The following is a 19,949-nucleotide window of genomic DNA, read 5'->3' as shown; positions in this document are numbered from 1 at the left end:
GACCATATAATAGGTTTAATAAACAATAAATATTGTTAAGATAGATTTAGATCACTCTGATAATATCTTAAACCTCACAAATTTGGTTTGTAAAAGAATATTTGTATTCATTTATATACTGTAAATTCATATTTTATCTCTAATCGATATGTGATTTCCAATACACATCTCATGTGGATGCATACACATTTATTGAAGATAATACTAAACATTAATAGTTGTTCGATGGATGACATGATAAGTCTAAAAAACAATAAATATTGTTAAGATAGAATTTGTGTGATTCTGATACCATCTTAAAAATGTGAACTTTAAACTTAATTCAATATTAAAAAACCTACTTATTAAAAAAAGTTTGTATTTAATTATATACAATAAATTCAGCTTATAAGGTGAAGTTTATATCTACCTAAATATTATAAATTTATTTATTTTCTATTGATATAAGATGTCAACAATTACTTATATCTCTGATTGATCTAAAATTTCCAATTCATCCAAGCATAAATTTATGTTTAACCAGGGATTTATTTCTTGTTTATGTTAAATACTAAAAAAAAAAATGAGTTTTTGTTTGTAATAATCGTGCAATGTTTGACAGGTTTGTTAAGATAAACTTATATTTCTTTGATGTCATCTTAAACTTCACAAAATTGACTTGTAAAAAAAAGATTTGTATCTAATTATGCATTATAGATTTGGCTTGTAAGTACGATTTGCATATATTTATACACAGTAAATTCATTTTATTTATAGTTGATGTGTGATCTCTAATACACATCTCATGCTAATGCATAACATATCAAGCATAAGACTAGACATTGATAGATGATTAATCGTTGTCCGATGGGTGACATGATAGGTATAAGAAACAATAAACCTTGCTAAGATAAAGTTTGGATGGTTCTGATACCATCTTAAAAAGTGAACTTTAAACCTAACTCAATATTAAAAAATCAATTTATAAAAATAAATTTGTATTTAATTATATACAATAAATTCAGCCTATGAGATGAAGTTTATATCTACTTAAATATCGTAAACTTATTTATTTTCCATTGATATAAGATATCAATAATTATTTTTATCTATGATCGATCTAGAATTTCTAATTCATCCAATAACCATGGATTTATTTCTTGTTTATGTTAAATACTAAAAAAATGAGTTTCTGTTTATAATAATGGTGCAATGTTTGACAGGTTTGTTACCTGTAAACTGAAGATAAAAAAATTGGAAGTGTAGGGACATTTTAAATTTGAAGTGAATTGTATCACTTGGCAATGTGAACATGAATTATATTTTATTGAATGGAAAAAAAACGATGAGTGTGAAAGTGGTAATTAAGATGAGGTGGTGATGTGAGGGAACAAAATTTGAAGTTGGATGGGTGCGTGTTTGAGTTTACAAAGAACACAAAAAAGATGGTGAGAGTGAAAACGAAAGATTTTGGCCTGCAAATCACAACAAATATTAATAAACAAATCTTAATCATCATGCATCATTTTGTTTTAACACAGTTATACTAAATAGATTTTATAACATACTTCAAATTTGTTAAATTTTAATCTTTTTAGATAGTATATTTTTACAAGATTAAATATTTTAATTAAACAAAATTTAAATATTAAATAATTATTAATAAATATTAATATTGACCATTCTTTTTAGTTCATCTTGATTTACGTAAGCCAAAATATAATAAGTTTTTTTAGATGATATTCATGATTTTTGTTTTTTCAATTCGATTGAGATTATCTTTAAAAGAAAACAAAGTGCGAAAAATTTAATTTTTTTTATGAAAAAAGTTATAGTTCTGTAATTAAAACAAACTTGAAATTCCAAGATCTTGAATATGAACCCTATCGATAAAAAGAAAAAAAAAATGTAGTTAAAAAGAAGAGATCATGTCAAAAGTGATGACCCAAATTCTTCCACAAGCATGGAGAGAAGTGATAAAAAAAATATTGTACACAGTGTTCTGCTTTTGATGCCTTCTTCTTCCTTTACCAAAAGAAAATAATATATATATATATATATATATATATATATATATATATATATATATATATATATATATATATATATATATATATTGATGCATGTCTCTTTCAACAACTTGTTTTTTGTTTTAGGGATGTTCCTAAAGTCAGTTGTTGCCCCCTTCAGGAGCGGTGGCTGATGGGTTTGGGCCCGGTTGGTGGGCCAGCCAAGGAGTTCATTTGCCACTTGTCTCTTTGTGTGAGGGCCCACAGGCCCAGATGGTCTTCTTCCACCTCTCTCTTTTTCTGCTTTTTCTTTTGCCTTTTTCTCAGCATTCCTCAGACTTATGAGCACATATGTTACATGATATTGCACAATCATGATAATGTGGTTTTGTCACTTTTTGGAATGTGTCTCATACGCTATAGTCTTTTCACTTACCATCTTCTGTATTGGATGCTCACGGTGGGGTCTCAAAAAGTGACTCAAAACCAACCAAAATCAAAAACCATAGCATAATAATAATGGTAATAATGGTGTTGATAATGGCCACTTTGGTGGGGATCTTGATGGAATTGATAAGATAAGATACACGAATGTGTGCCACTGCCACTACTGCTCAATCATTGTAATGAACAAAGGGGGAAGCAGTGAAAAACTTTCCTTTGGGTGAAACACCTTTCAAGTTCTCTCTTCAAACAAAGGTCAGTGTCAAGATCTGTTTTTTATTGTCAAAAGTTGCTCATTTCAAGTCTTGCTTTTGGACTTGTTAATTTCCTCATGAAATTGGTAGGTTTTGGTGTTTAACCATCATGGTTGTGATGGTAAAGCAATAAAGGGTTTGTTCACTTTGATACACAGTTCTATGAATCAGGGATGAAGGAGTGATTATATATATCAGCTTGTGTTCTGGGATTATGTAAGGTAAGATGTTGTGGTTTTTCATTTGGCTGGTGTGGTTTTGTTGCTAGTTTTCTGTTTTAGTACAATCCATCAAGACAATGAATTGAAGAATGATATTCATACACTGGTTTGGTGCTAGTTTCTTGATCTAATCAAGAGATTGGCTTCATTTAGCGTATGCTATTACACAAACATAGACATGAGCATTCAATAACTCTTCACCAAATGCTTAAATGAAACTGTTTTCTTTCAACCATGTTACATGATATTGGTTCACTGGTTAGGTTTGTAATTTATGTTGTTTGAAAGCTTTAATCTGCTGAATAGGCAATGTCAGAAGTTTTCCAACACTCCAAAGTCTGATAGATTCTGTTGTGTTGTGTTATGTTGTGACTCTTCAGTCTCTGTACTGTTGTTGATATTAGGTTGTTTTGTTGAATATTGAATATGCACTCAAGGTTGTAATAGCTACGTCAAAATGACTTCATATTTGTTTCTTTCTCCTTTTATTTGGCTAATTAGTCTATCCAAGACTTTAATTTCTGAAGTCCATGCACCCTTTCAAATTCACATGCCTACTTCATCGAATTTGTGGAACAAGTAATCATTAACAGCTTTGCTTAAAGTCCAATTTCAAATTGTAAATAAAGTCAGCATTCAGCAAAGTTTTATTCTCTATGTTCACATTACTTTATTCTATGAACTTTTCAAAATCCCTCCAAACACGATCAACCTGGTACATAGTTTGTTTGACTGTCCATGATATTTTCTGGTGCATCTGAAAGAACACTGCAATGAATGAACTTTGACCACTGAGTCAAGTCAGAAACCATCAGCTTCCTATGAATCACTATTGGTCTGACTGCATAGCCTTTTTCTACTTTGAATTTGGTGACAACTATTTGTTGCTTTGGCTTTAAACTTCAAATTGAAATCAGTTCTGGAAAAATTGAACATGATCCAAACAGGATCCGGAAGAAAAGCATGAAAATTTTCATCTGGGGTGATTCTCATATATCACTGTATAATTGAAAAACAAAGGACAATGTACTTTTTGTAAAAGGAAAAATTGCAGGTATCATATAGAGGGACAATAGTCTTCATGGTGTTTTTTGTAGGCTCCTGCTCAGAATCACGCAAAAGAGCTGCACGGATTTTTTTTCATTGTTGATGTGAAAGAAATGTACCTCACAATGTACTGATCCTCATATAAAAGGGGTGAAACACTGATTCCAAGTGAAAATAAAGGGCAGTACCAGTTAATGGTTGGTGCATAATTGTTGCAGTGAAAGTGAAAATGTGACTAAAATATATCACATTGAATGAAGATGAACATATTGAGCAATTTATAAATAGTTTAGACTCATACTTCAAATGTGTTTGGTTATGCAGCTAAATGTAATTTACCTTCTCTTAGACATACAACTCTAATCACCAAATTGTGAAACTTTTTGCTGTTTCCAAAGATTTTACAGCAAACAGACAAAAACTTAATGTCTTGTGGTTTTAAGGAATGATATTTTGACAATTTTCATTTTATGTTCAACTACTTCACAACCTTACTATAATAATATGGATATGTGTAAGGAAAATAGTGTTTAAACTTTATTATTATATTAATGTAAGAGGGTTGTGTATTCGATTGAACATGGAAAAAAAAGTTTTCACAGCATCATTTTCATATGGTTTCTGTTAAGGTTTTGAAGGCATTATTTTCACTTAAGTGAGGAAAGTTGGATCATTTTGTTGATTTGGAATTACTGATGGTGATAATAATTCTACTTCTACATACTGAGTAAAACGTTTTAGTTAATCCAAAAGTCGATGCAAAAACAGGTTTTGTCATGGGATGATGCAACTGCAGTTGTACACTTATACTGTATTTTCAGTGCTGACAGGTTCAGAACATTTGTATGTAGCTTTGAACACACGTACTACAACAGTATGGAACTGTAGTACCTAATAGCTCATAGGAAATTTCTTCCTAAAATGTGTTTCTGTATCTGATTTAACCTGGATTGGTTCACCATGTGTCATTGATAAATGAAGTAAACCAGTGGAACATGAATAGAAACTTTTAGTGGAAAAAGAGAATCTAGTGACTAAAAGTTCTCAAAATTTGATTGCATAAGTAGAACCTTTTAGGGCAAGCTTCAGTTAAATCTGAAGGGAGCAAAATATGTGAATAACAGAAGTTACAAAGAATAATATGTGCATAACTGATTTGAGCTAAATCATTGTTTCTGCATTTCCATAATCATAAATAATACTGAGCAGAAAAATATAATGCTGCATTGGAATTCACAAACATTGGTGGTAGGTAAGCTTATTACCATGGTTTTGTAATCATGTTACCGACCACAAAGACCTGAAAACAGTGGTTTTGGCAGCAAAAGTCACTTTCAATTAGTGCTAAATCCCAAGGTTGATGTGCAGAAAAAGACTTCTCAGGGAATGGATAACTGGCCAAATCTGACCCAAACAGCATCTCATCAAGTTTCAATGTCATCCTCCTCAATTTTTGTACACTTTCCCATTTTGTGAATGGACATATTTTGATACACTTCTGAAAGAGTGATTGTAGAAAGAAAAATTCATATGTAAATTATGTTTATTTTATTGAAAAATTTATTTTATTACATTTTAGGAAGTATTTTTGGAGTTACTTCAACATAAGTGGTAATGTTTCTTTTTATGTTACTGAGTAAGTTACAGTGGTTCCCTTTTGACGTATATGGATAAAAAGAACTAATTTCTTTTTTGATGTTGTTTTATCTCTGATTACGTGGAATGTTGAAGCAAGCTAGTTTGATTACCCTAATTAGAGGTGAATTACAATATAACACATTATAAATAGTAAATAAGTAATAGATTTAAAATATATTAAATATTTTAATCTAATATTTAAAGATAACTTTTATATAATTGACTTAGATGGTGGATGGGGATAGTTTCTTGTCTCCACTTATTAAACCTATTTATTTGAAAACAAAAATGACTAAATTTTATTTTATGTGAATCTGTAAAAAAGACTGAGTTAAGGAGTAAAATATGCTTTTCATCCTTATAAAATTACAAATGTTTGCTTTTCGTCTCTCTAAAATTTTTAGGATTTCAAATCCATTAATTACTTGTATGATAAAATATAGCGTTTGATCTTATAAAATTATTCTTCACCCTTCAAAAATTTGTAGTACTTTGTAGGTCTTCAAAATTGTAAACGTATTATTTTTTATCCTTCATAAAAATTTAGTACTTTTTTGATTTTCAAAATTATAAATGTATCATCGTTGTTAATAGAGATGAAGCCCAATAATGATTTTCAGCATTTAATTTATTATCTGCAAAAAAAAAAATTGACTATACGAAAATTTATGTAAAATAAATAATTAATTATGTTGAAAAGATGATAAACTATATTAAATGGATAATTAATTACATTAAGTTTATAAATATATAATCAATCATGCAAAGTAAATAATTATATTAAAGCAAATAATTAATCAAATATTAAAGGTCATTAACAGATTTTGGCTCTATCAATAAAATAACACATTTAAAAATATGAAAAATCTAAAATATTAAAAATTTAAAAGGACTAAAAGCAAACATGTTTAAATTTATAATAATGGATTTCAACATTATCGATATCAACAACACATTTATAATTTTAGAGAACCTACAAGTTTTAGAAAAGAAAAACAAACAATTGTAATTTTCTAAGGAACATTTTACCCTAAATTAATTGTATAGATATTAAATTAATGTGTGTGATACAAGCTTATACACGTGTTGCAAATTTGAGAAGTATGAGCTGCCATAACCTTTTACCCTCTGGTTCTATTGTTAAACTCAAATATCCAATTCCATCCATGGAATCAACAAGATTCTATGCCATTGCAACCATTTCTTTCACTAAGATGGAAAGCAATGGCTTTAATAAAAGGTTCCTGAATAACATAATTCATTCCAGTTCAAAAGAAGAGTTAAGATTTACATGTTAACGAGGATAGACCTATATAGATTACAAGTACCAGATGAAATGCTTATGTATTATGGAAACATTGGCAACACCACAAGGTTACAAGGTTATGGTTTTTTCCTAAGAGCTAATGCCAAAAGATAGCAGAGGACCGAATCAACAGATGATAATGCAACAATAAGCAACGCAACCAGGATAAGAGTCAGAACCGCTGTCCTCAGCTGCAAAGGATTAATATAAGCATGTAATCATTCAATACATTTCACAAATTATAAAATGAAGGGTTAAATACGATTTTGGTCCCTCAAGTTTCAGCAAAATTTGAAATTAGTCCCGCTTCAAAACTTTTGATCAATTTAGTCCTTCATCTTTAAAAATGCGTGAATTTAGTCTTTTTAACCAAATTTTGTTAAGTTTATCTAACGTTTCAAGCACATTTCATGATAGTATTTGAATTGTTTACACCGTTTGACACATTTTCGCTTTAATATTAACTCAAATATTATAATAAAATGCATTTAAAATGAAAAATAAACTTAACAAAATTTAGTAAAAATGACTAAATTCACACATTTATAAAGATGAAAGACTAAATTGGTATAAAGTTTCGAAGAGGGACTAATTCCAAAATTCAATGAAACTTAAGAGACCAAAAACATATTTAATCCTAAATGAAATAGAAACCGCAAATAATGAACTAATTGGCGTACCGTACTGCTAAAACTTGGCCACTCCACGTATTTCAGCTGGCTAGGTTGCTCAGCCAAAAATACAAACAAATATTTTAGCCCCCTGGAAACAAAGAGATAGTTACTAGAAATACGGTTGTATTTTTTCAATAACATTCAAAGGTGAATTCTACTGGTCTTTAATGAAAGTAAAAATAGTTTCAGTTCATGCAGGTAAAAACAGTATTTCATTAGGTTAATGCAGTTTAATGACAGGTTAAACTTTAACAAATACCATATGACATCCTTGATCAATGATAGCAAAAAGGGCTCTTCAGGCAAGCCGTCATCATAGGTTATATGATGATCATTCCTTGCAGCATGGATAAAAAATTTGTTGCAACTATGGTTTGCATGTTTTTCTCTCTTTTGTATGCTAAAAGTCTGCAAACAGAAAAGCATGTAATCTAAAACCACAGTTACCACTAGAAACACATGCACAAACACATAAATTGAAGGAGATTTAAACTAGATGAGAGAGATAAGTAATAACAACCGTTTGGGGTGTTAGAGAAACATCTCTGTGACAAGCAACTCTCGCTGCCAACTTTGATGGCAAAAAAGGAGCACCTCGGTGAAGGAAAGCTGCAATATATCAAGAAATATAAAGCTAAACAGGGAGTGAATAAAGTACGACTTAGAAGATACCGATGTAGGCAGAAAAAACCTGAATAGTTCAGTGGCAACGTGGAAAGAATCACCATTTTGAGACTCAATATTTCCTAAACAATCGTGACCAATCCGAAGAGGAGAAACCTGAGGAAACCAACGTGGTTATTAAAGGTTTATACATAGCACTTAATCTCAGTGTCAATATATTTTTGTCTTCATGTTTCTTGCTTTATAAGCAAGAATCTTAACAGTTGACAGAAAAGTAGCCACTGCATATAAAAAAATAAAACGAATAAACAGTAGACATGCATCAAGCAGATGTGAAAAGAAATCAAAACAAATAAGGCTCTGATCTTTTGAATATATTGATATCTATTGAAATTGATTCATCAATCAAAGCGTCTTACACTTAAATTTCTCAAGACTCCATTATACAGAAACCTAGAATTAAAACTGTTAATTCTTGCATAGGATGCAAAAAAGATATGAGCGTATGGCTTCGGAAAAGTTGTCAAGCATGAAGAGAGATCACACATATGTCAAATGTATCACTAATCTTTTTTTTACTGATGTTTTTCTACAAATCATTTTTCCATGAAAACACAGCCAAAAATCATCACGAGTCAATGTACAGACTGAGCAAATAATACCAAACACAAGTTATCATTCATCCTTTGATTGTTATTTCAACTAATAACAAATTTGAAAAGATTGGAGAGATGAGGACAACTGAAAGTACACTGAAAAAGACAAACCATTAAATTCTAGATGAACAGAAAATAGGAAAAAATAACCACATGGAAAGAGTTCCTCAAAACCATCATACTTCTTTCTTCGCTAAAAGACTTAGGAAATATCTTTGACTAGTCATCTGCTTTCTTCACCAAATAGATTAGAAATTCAAATAAGTTTGTGGTTGAAAGCATTACATCAGGAGACTGTACAAGTATACATAAAAACTCTATGCAATAAGAAACCAAGATCTGTTAATGTACAATAATCATTTCAAACATCATCATCCAAGCCCAGACAATTACACTGAATGATACAACAAGGCAAATCAACCAAAGAATTCTATATCATTTAACAGTTTCAAAGAGTAATGGAGAAGATCATCCAGAATTTCATCCTATCACTATTTCACTAATCCACTAAAATGGAATCTTTCAGGATATTGTCAAAAAGCGTTAGTTGCAATCTAATTTTTGTATTTTGTGTTATCAAGTTTCAAGTCAGCCTCGGTAAATTACTTGGACTCACTTTTTCATTAGTAAAACAGCATAAGATTTCACCAAATAATAATAAATAAAATATTAAAGAGAGTGTCAAAGAATGTATTATTACATTTCTCTAGCTCCCAATTTTGTAGATTGGACTACACATACACTTTCTTTTGTAAAGGAATGAAATGATGAAGCTATACATATATCCTATTGCTACTTATTGCCATAGATGACAATGAGCATCAGACACGAGACAACGTTTTCAGTTAATGTTCAGCAAAACACAACTATATTTAATATAAAATAGTTACTATCTTGCTTGAATATTGAAAATCCTACCTTAGTTTCTGTTTTTTCTTGCACTCTATCATGTGGCCTAAGTAACTTAGACTCAGTCTAGTTGTAACATCTAATTAGCTGCTACTACCTTTGAGAAAAAAGGTGGTGTCATATTGTCAAATACTTGGGGTGACAATGTGTGTCGGCTCAGTCCGTTTAGGCCCGTCTTGCATTTGACCCACAAAATGCGGGTTAAGTTAGCTCACCTTACTTTAGAAATGTGGGCTCAACTTCTGGTCCGCCCCGCATAGATTCTGGCTTGCAGGCCTGTGGGCTAGTCTGCGTTAGCCTAATATATGTGTTTGATGTTAAGACATACTGAACTTATGTTTAGGAGGATGTGATGTGAATTGGAGTAGGATATATGCCTTCTAAATGACACATCAATGCGAGCTATCTAGTGGTACTCCACACTTACTTGCATTCCTGCAACTTTATAATAATAAAAAGGTGTCAAATTCTAGCACACATTGGATTCACTTATGGAACCTACGCATCAACAATTCATCATTTGTTCATTATGGAAACTTCAAATATTTTATATAAATTCAACAAGTTAATAGGTAACGAATTTATCAAAGTGGTAGTAATGTATACATCCCGGTACAGACACTGTATCATCCAAGTTACACCCTTTGCAAAGAAAAATGCATATCCCAAACCATGTCCTACAGAGCAACTGGATTGGATTCACTTCTCACTAAATTACCACACATCACTGGTCACTCCAATTCACAAAACAAAATAATAGATAGCCCTCTTATTTCCTATTTAATTATGCACAAATAAAACCAATACAAAGGCCAAGGACAGAACAATATGCCTGAACCAAGAGCTCCGTTGTTGTCACTGGTGAGGATGGAACAAACACAAGATCTGTGTGTCACCAGTAAGGATGAAAAAAACCCAAGCTGCTGGGGGACTTAGCTTTGGACTCCAACTGATTGAGAGAAAAGAACTGAACACGCTCGCAACAAGCAGGACATTGGTTTAGGAATTTCAGTTTTTCTAGAACAAGATAAATAAAGAGACGCAGGCTGCACGCTGACCCGCCCCAAAACCATACGGGCTGCAGGTAATGCAGGTTGGGCCAATGCGGACTAGCAGACTTAAATACTAAGCCAGTCCCGCCCATTTTGCCATGATGATTAAAATTGATTAAACCCAGGAGAAAAACGACCTAGGCGGCTTATTGTTCAATGCACCAGCAATTCGATCCAACCTATATGTATCTAAGCAGAAAAAAATATTCTAGAAAGGTGGTCTTCACCTTGTTTTCTGCTTTTGTTACTTACATACGGTTTCTTTTCAACCATACTTCCTAATATTAGAATGATGATTATAACAAAGTCCCCCTTTCTCTATCTTATCTTATCTCTTTTCTTGTCATTTTATGAACCCTGAACTGCTTCCTATAAGGAAACTCAAATCAATAAAATAGAGAGAAAGAAATGGTGCAAAGACAGCAGGGGAAGAGTCAAAGATAAAAGGCATTCTTAGCTACTTCAGTAAATTATGGACAGTCACATGATACATTTATTAGATCTGATAGTGAATTATTTTGGTGAATAGAGCTTGTATATATAACTTTTTTTAGGAAACCGAACACGCTTTGTTGGAGTAGCATAGACATTGTGCTCTACATATCTCTTCACCGCCTTCTTTTCTTACAATATTCTTCCTGTCATTCTTGAAATTTTGATTGGAACAACCACAATGCAAAAGTTTAATATCCAATGCGTACAACGATATCCCAGGAGAAGTTGAGAATGAGGCCGACAATGAGGAAAGTAGCTTAGACCACAGCAGTTGTTGCCAATGATGAGATGGTCACGGCTCACGACAGAAACCAGAAAGAAAAATATAGGCATTTATTAGAGAAGAGAAGGTTACCAACCTACTATCTTAGCTTCACTTTCTAAACACCAAATTCTACCACCTGTCAGCATTAGTAAATTTCTATTTTGTTGATAAAACAATTAGTTAATTTCTACCCCAATGCAGTTAAGACCCAATGTATCCATAATAACAATTCGACATACTATTCTGTGATCATACGGAGGATGGATACTTGTTCAGATGGCCATCCTTTAGCTGTTATACTCCTATACATATACGTACATGCCATTATTATTTTCACTATTTAGACAGGATAGTTAACAATGGCCTCAGAATTCCTCAAGCACCTTTTTTTTTGCATTATTTATTCTTGAAAATACTAAACAATAAAAGGGAAAAGAGGAATTCAACAGCATGAGTAATTAATTAACAAAGCCACCTAATGATAGCAACAGCAACAAATGCGGATTCAGCAAAGAAAAAATGCACATGTTATTTGGAATCTAGTTTATGAACGAAGTAACATAATTTTTAAAGAATAATCAAGCAAATGCTGATAAAAATCTGAGTCAAGAAGCAATAGACCACCCCATACGACTTTCACAAACAGAACCTATACAATACTCAGGGCTTCATGTGTCACTAAAAACGCGGAGAAATGCAGTGACCATAAAGAGTCAAGCATACTTGAGAATTATGAACCACCATTGATACTTGTAATGACTATAACTCAACAGTTCAGACCTTTTATCAAACAAGTTATGAGCAGAAACTATTAGCAGAAGATTGAGTCAAGGGTTATCCACGAGATAAAAAAAAAATTCAATACGGAAAGAATGGTGGCGGAAAATACCTGACGGTGGCCGGGGAACGTATTCAGAGAACGACGACGGAGAAACCTGTTCTACCACTCGTGTTCTGCGTTTCACCGGGTACAGTTGGGGAACAAAGAAAATGACTTGGAATTTAAAATTTTGATGTGCTTATTTTTAACAATTCTACTGAAAAAGTTATTTCCAAGAAGGGTATGGGTTATATTTAAATTATAGGTTATTTTGTTCCCTAGTTTTGTTACTTAATTTTATTCTTAATTTTAATTATTCATGATTTAATTTTTTACATAATTTTTATCTCCTAATTTTAAATTATCGGTAATTTAATCAAATTACAACCGATAGTAACTCCCCACACCAGGGTTACTCTTTTTAATTTTTACGTTTCCATATTTTCACTCTTTTGTTTAAAGTAGAAATAACTATTAATGAAAAACTAAAAAATAAACAAAGTTATGTGTAATTGACAGTTAAAGATTGAAATTGTGTATAAAAATTCAAAAACCAAAATGACAGAATTTATAAATATATAGAGATCAAAATTCTAATTAAGTATAAATGGTAATAAACTTTGATAGTCGTATAGTTATTGATTACGAAAGTAACGATTAAAATTTTCATCATTTATATTTGATTAAACAAAGTTTATTAGTAACAATCAGTGACAATTCATCTGCTATGCTATGCATATGCATGTTCATTTTTTTCATAGTAATAAAATTATTATTATTATAATTATAAAAGTAAATTTAAATAATTTTGTTGTAGGTAGTTTTTTTTTTTTTGTAAATAACCTTTTTGTTATAAATAGTTATTTTAGTTTAAAAGAATAGTTAAATTTAAAAAGAATGGTTAAAATAAAAAAATGGTTAAATCTAAAAAAAAAGTGATTGAAATTAATAAAATAATTTTTTTTAATTTTAAAAAGCAAAATGTAGGGTAAAATTTAAAAAACATGTATAAGTAACTGTCATTATTTTTCAAAATTTACAATGGATTTACTAAGGAATCGTGGTTGATTCTCAATTATTGACTTTTAATAATAGTTTTGAGTCAACCATCATTAAAAAAATTATATTCTACTACACTAGTTTAGTTCTTTGCATTCTTGTAACAATGTTTAATGTTTATGGAGTTTATTCTTTCGACTAATCTATCTTCTCAAGTTGTAACGTATATCTCTCATAACTCAGTTTATGTTTAATATTCATATTTTTTTAAGTTGGATTAAACATTATTAAGTATTGAAAAGAAAATACAAGAAATCATATGAAAAATAAATTGATAAATATATTTTCTTTATAATTTGGGTTAGATAAAATGTGGTAAACTTGTGGATTATTGATTAGTGATGAAACTTCCCATTTTACCCAACATATTGTATTGGGTATCTTAGATCCCATCTTCTGGCACTGCATAGGGAAACCAAAAAGTGTCATTTGAATGACATTAATTGTTTGATTTCTTAACATTCACATCAATTATGATAATTAATTGCTACACATCTTAAGATCTTAATTTATATTTCTTTGAGATCGATATGTGTGCTATAACAATAATAAATAATAATATTAATTAAAAAAAAATGCACCATCAATCTACCTGTGTTAGCTGTCCCTTAATATTTTTCCAAGCTAAGACCATAGTTTATCAACATCTTTATCTTTTGCATCAATTTGTGTGCAAGTAAAAATCCAGTGAGTTGCTCTCATCTTTCAACCACCAATATTATTTTATATCTCTTGCTGAAAATGAAAGAGTCATGTTTATCTATTAATCCGATAAGACGAAAACAGAATATCAAGAAATCTCACTAACTTAATAATTTTAATTTTATGTTAGAAGTATATTTTAAACCTAATTTAACTCCATAAAATTAGTTTGTAAGATGAGATTTGCACTTCACTTACATATTATAAAATTATTTTATTTTTAGTTAATATGGAACTTTCAACAAATCTCTTAAATATAATATTACAAAGTTAAATATTAGTAGACATGATGTTAGGTAAATTTTACGTAGAAAATTTATATTATAATTTTCATTTTTTAACTCTCTGACATTGTTTAATGTGAAGAATTGATTATTCTTTTAAAAATAGTAGTTGTACATTAATCAATGATTCATACTAAGTTACGTCAGAAAGTAAAAGATGAAGTCGAAAAATGAAGTCATAATATCATTATCCTTTTATATAATAATAATTTTACTGTGATTTTCATATGTTGTAAATATATATATATATATATATATATATATATATATATATATGAAATTGTAGATAAAATTACTGATTATGAAGACCAGGAAACAGTTGTAGGTTTGGCATTAAAGGTTGATGAAGAAAAAGACTTGTGAAGGAATATAAATCAAACTTCCTTGTCATCTACCCACTACACGTGACCTTTCTCACTCTAAAGTAATTTTGAAATTTTGATGGAGAGCAAATCTTACGAATTATAGAAACTAGTTAAAAAATACATGCATAAATAACAAGTTTTTTTAATAGATTGAGTTTAAATAAGATTTAAATCACTATGATTGAGTTTTGGAATAGATTGAGATAATTCAAGCTTTTCATTTTTTTTGCCTCATAACCAATATGAAATATTGGGAGTGTCTCATCCTTTATAAAAAGTTGTTGTTCTAAATATAGATATAGCATATAAGCCGAACCAACTATATGGTCATATTTTGATTGATAAAAGATCTATTAATAAAAGAAATATAAAATCCTAATAAAATGAGAGAAAGTTGGAAAACAGCTCCGAAAATCACAATTACAAAACTATGCAAAATTCAGTAAAAAAAAATGTGAAACATAAAACTCAACGATATCAATGAACTCAAAATTTCTCTTTTGGTTTGGTTCTGATTTGCTTTGTCAAAAATTTCGATACACTAAAAATAAGGTGAATTTACAGTATAAAAATAAGAGTTAAATATGTTTTTTTTTCCTTTAATTTTCAGTGAATTTTGAAATTAGTTCATTTTAAAATTTTAGATCAATTTAGTCATTTATCTTTCGAAATACGTGAATTTAATTCTTTTAATCAAATTTTGTTAACTTTATTTGATATTTCAAGCGCGTTTCATAACGGTATTTGACTTAACATTAAAGCACAAATGTGTCAAATAATATAAATAACTCAAATACAATCCTGAAATGCATACAAAACATCAAATAAACTTAATAAAATTTGATTAAAAGGACTAAATCCACATATTTCGAAAGATGGAGAACCAAACTGGTCCAAAGTTTCGAAATTGACTAATTCCAAAATTTACTAAAAGTTAAGAGACCAAAAACATATTTAACCCTAAAAATAAGTGTAAATCTCACTTTATTAGTTAATTTTGTAAGTTTGAGTTAGGTTTAGTTCACTTCTTAAAATAGTAATAGATCATCTAAAAAAATATTTGTTAGACGTATTGTATCACCCGCTATCAGATTAATATCAGACAATTTATAAATATCCAATTTCATGCTCAGAATGTATATTGGTGTAAAAAGTGTGTTGAAAATCTTACATTAACTAAAAATAAAATAAATTTACAAATAGATGGAAACATTACCTTACAAAATAATAATTTTGTAAGACTGGATAAGATTTAAAGTTATTTTTTTGAGATTATTAAGTCGAAAGGGTAAAGACATGTTTAAACAAATGAAGCAGTTTGAGATGAAGGAGTCCACACATAAATTCTATAACACAGGCAGTTTGGAATTTATGCATGGTGATGGTTGAATCGAAGTGTTATTGAAAATTTTGAATGGTGTGGAATATTATGCATGATATGATTAGCGACAGAATGTGAGTGAGGATGGTGAAGCTGGTGATGCATCACCTCTGAGACAACATGGGAGAGGGTGTTGTCCGGTGATCAGGGTGCATTCATGTTCAAACTTCAATAGTATTTTGTAACACTTTCTGCATTTGGCACCTAGCATGTTACCTTTGTCCAACATATCTAATGCCACTGTGGATTGAGGTTAATAATGAGACATGTGGGTTATGTTTCAAGACACACAGTGTGGCTCCTTTTCATCCCTCATTCAACGTCTTTCTTAACATTAATAATAAGGGATTCAGAATCACATTTTCCTAATTAATTTCAGTTTACAAAGCTCTGTTTGTTTTATTTTAATCGTCTCAAACAAAACATTTTTAACTATTTTAAAAAGTTTATATAGAAAGAGGATTTGATACAATTTAATCTATACTAAATATATATAGTTGCGTATACTGACCAATAATTTTGGGAGAGTCAAAATAATATATTCAAAATTCAAAATTTATATATTTAATTATTATCACTAATACGATAAAGAAAAATGAATATATAATTTAGCATAATTGTACCTATAAAAGAAATCACACATATACAAATTGTCCTTCGTTCTTTCAGATTTTTGAACTCATTGAATCAAAACTAAAATTTTTAACTATTTTTTTTCCGATGTAAATAGAAACATGTTCCAAAAAATTAATATAAAACATGTTCTCTAATTGAAAAATATAATCATTTGTATCATGATTCGGGATACTTTAAGATAAGATATTAAATTTGAATTGTTTTCATCATTACTGATAACTTTCTTTTTATCCGTATAGCTCCGCCAATATATATATATATATATATATATATATATATATATATATATATATATAACTTAGGGGTTTTAGTACTAAATTTTAACGTAATATTAAAATTTGTCTATCCGAAACTTTGATATATTTTGGTTCTTAAACTTTAGAAGTAAATTTGGTATATACAGTTTTTTTAAACGCATTTTCATGTGACATTGAAGCGGGAATGTGTCAAACCGCGTAAACAATTCAAATACTAACATGAAATTTGTTAGGTGACATTGAAGCAAGAATGTGTCAAATAATGTAAACAACTCAATGTTAGTATGAAACGAGTTTGACACATAAAAAAAAATTTAATTAGGTTAAAAAAATTATATTCATTCATTTTTAAAGTTTAGGACAAAAAATGTATTAAAATTTTGAATAAAAACAATTTCAATTTTGCATATATGGAATTGATATGGAAATAAATACTTACACTAAAGAACATTCTTTAATAAATCGTCTTCTACTTTCTTCTATTAATTTAACTGTTTGATTTTTTAACAGACTGTCTGTTGTGAATGATATAGTGTGTATTATAAAATAAGTAATAATTAGGTTAATTACCTATATTAGTCTGATATAAAATATTAAAATGTACAAGAGAAAACATGTTTTAATGGTCTAAAAAGGTTTTACTGTAAGTTATCATTTACCATAATTTCCCAACTTTCATTTTAAACATCATGACTCCTGAGATATGTCAATGGTGCTCACTAATGCTATCAGAGTGTTTCAAAAACCCTAGAAACAATCATGAAAAAGGATTTTGAAATGAAGTTAATATTTAAGATAATCATATATAGGAATTTTTCATATGTGGAACACATGGTCTTGAGGGGTATGAAAGTGATTGCAAATGACAAGAACTTCATTTTTATTTCTGGTCCTACAGTGTTATGATGGAAACCTCTAAGTCATTAAAATAGATAAAGACATGTCACCGTATATTGTTATATTATAATATCTGTTACTATTATTTTCTTTATTTCTTTATTTTATTATTTTTTTCCTCTTTCAAATGTTAACTAAAAGGGTGTTAATATAATTATTATCATAATGAAAATAAATTATGAAAACATGAAGAGTAGAATTATAATAAAATACATATACAAAAAATAGTTATAAAATGAGATATGTATTTTTTTCATCAATTATTATAATTATACGGTAAACAAAAGTATATAAGGAATGTAAAGATATAAAAAATAAAACAAATAAAAAAATATTTACACGAAAAATAGTTGCCAAAATTAACCTCTATTATTGTTATAATATATATATATATAATATTATTTCAGTAAAAAAAAGTTCCCTCAAATTGTACTCACATTTGTCTTTGAATTTTATGAATTTATTGTCATAAATTTATTTTTTTAGTATGTTTAAAATAAGTCAACGATAACAATATTTTGATTACATTTTTTTTAATTTTCTAAAAGAGCATTTTAATGAAAAATCATGATATTCTAAATTCTATAATAAATAAAATCTCAAATGCATATATATATTTGACCTATTTGAACAATACTGTAGAAGATTTCCACAAACATAAACACAAAGAATTGCATGCATCCAATTTTCGGTGCTTTCTTTTAACAGTGAAATTAATTATTAGATATAAATACTTACCAATAAACAAAGACAGAAAACCTAATTTCTAAACATCAACTTTCTCTCAGTTTCCTTCTTTTCGTTCGGAAGTCATTATCTTACAATAAAAGAAATGATATTTTCAGTATCAAAGATAATTTATAATCATTTCAAAAACATGTCAAATATATTTAACTATAACATCAATACATATTGTCAAAAATAGTAATAATAAATTAATTCTAGAGCATCTATTTTCTTCTCAACCAGATTTATTCCATATCTAAAATAAGATTAATAGAATCTGAGTTAAACATATATGTTTATCATAATTCGTACAATTTTTATCAAAGTTATTTGTACATTTTCTCATCATAATTTTGGATTATTGTTTTCTGAGTTTTTAGTGTTAATTTTGATATTTTAAAATACATCAAATTTTGTTTAATATATGAACATCAGTTTATTTTAAAAGTATATATAAATAACACAACAAATTCAACAAACGACTTTCACTCGTATCAATACATATATACAAAATGTCCACAACTTTATAATATTGATGAAAACAATTCCAACACTTAGTTTTTTTATAAAAAAAGTTGGTAAATTTTTCATAATTTTGTTGTAAAATCACACTATATGTATATAGATATAGAATTAACTGAAACCTAAGATCAGTTTACACAAAAAAAAAAAAAAAATGAGAGAGTCAACACTTAAGTACATGGGTTTCCATCAAATAATTGGAGTTAGATTCATTAGACCACATGCATGATTGGAAACTGTGATTTGATTCGCAACATGAATCAATCCAAATAATTAAGAAGAAAAGGTTTAAATATTCATATCACTTTACTTTTTGTGAGAACAAAATCGAAATTATATCGGTATCTTGTTTTTATCTAACTACAAGTATCTAGGGTTTCCACAAATTCTCATCAATCCTAAATTTCTAATATCTAACTAATTTCTCTACAAAGCAATCTTCATCTTGATAGTATTGAATCCAATACATAATTTTACGAAAAATTCATAAATAAATCGAGAACAAATTCATATTAAGATATCATTATATCACTTTTAACTTAAAATCTTTAAATAATTTAAATAAAATTACGTTAAGTATTATTGTTGGAAGTTGCAAGCCTCACCTTATAAATCTATTTTATGGGGTTGTCGGTCCCACGGTGGGTACCAATGTTCCGATACCGATCCAAGTTCGTCCAGCAGTCATCGTTAGGAATAATCATCGCGTTCTCGAGGTATTGTCGAC

The 19,949-nt window shown here is 29.1% G+C and overlaps 1 protein-coding gene and 1 long non-coding RNA gene across 3 annotated transcripts; one reads left to right on the top strand and one right to left on the bottom strand.

Moving 5' to 3' along the window:
- Window positions 1-2,206: 2,206 nt before the first annotated feature.
- On the top strand, window positions 2,207-4,261 carry LOC114182362. The gene is made up of 2 exons (XR_003604074.1): window positions 2,207-2,687; window positions 2,777-4,261. It is a non-coding gene; the product is annotated as an uncharacterized LOC114182362 (long non-coding RNA).
- Window positions 4,262-6,701: 2,440 nt separating this feature from the next.
- LOC114181498 lies at window positions 6,702-12,615 on the bottom strand. 2 transcript variants are annotated; one of them, XM_028067972.1, is made up of 7 exons: window positions 12,463-12,608; window positions 9,977-10,202; window positions 8,264-8,352; window positions 8,093-8,181; window positions 7,832-7,980; window positions 7,579-7,660; window positions 6,702-7,089 (listed from the first exon to the last, which is right to left on the bottom strand). In XM_028067972.1, the coding sequence occupies exons 3-7, from the start codon at window positions 8,298-8,300 to the stop codon at window positions 6,976-6,978; spliced, it is 471 nt and encodes a 156-aa protein (XP_027923773.1). In that variant the 5' UTR covers window positions 8,301-8,352; window positions 9,977-10,202; window positions 12,463-12,608; the 3' UTR covers window positions 6,702-6,975. The 2 variants fall into 2 exon arrangements, with proteins under 2 accessions (XP_027923773.1, XP_027923772.1); XM_028067971.1 differs by lacking the exon at window positions 9,977-10,202 and having other exon boundaries at window positions 12,463-12,615.
- Between the last annotated feature and the right edge of the window lie 7,334 nt (window positions 12,616-19,949).

The sequence above is a fragment of the Vigna unguiculata genome, chromosome 4 (assembly GCF_004118075.2).
Source record: "Vigna unguiculata cultivar IT97K-499-35 chromosome 4, ASM411807v1, whole genome shotgun sequence".
NCBI classification, from domain to species: domain Eukaryota; kingdom Viridiplantae; phylum Streptophyta; class Magnoliopsida; order Fabales; family Fabaceae; genus Vigna; species Vigna unguiculata.
This window is presented reverse-complemented; position numbering and strand designations above follow the sequence as displayed.

Bases quoted from the DNA above. Each gene is read 5' to 3' on its own strand.
- LOC114181498 (XM_028067971.1), bottom strand. From the start codon at position 8,300: ATGGTGATTCTTTCCACGTTGCCACTGAACTATTCAG. The intron at 7,981-8,092 runs GTTGTTATTACT...TTCTGTTTGCAG, and splicing joins TTTCTCTAACACCCCAAACG to ACTTTTAGCATACAAAAGAG. The intron at 7,661-7,831 runs GTATTTGTTAAA...CTTTGTTTCCAG, and splicing joins TTGATCAAGGATGTCATATG to GGGGCTAAAATATTTGTTTG.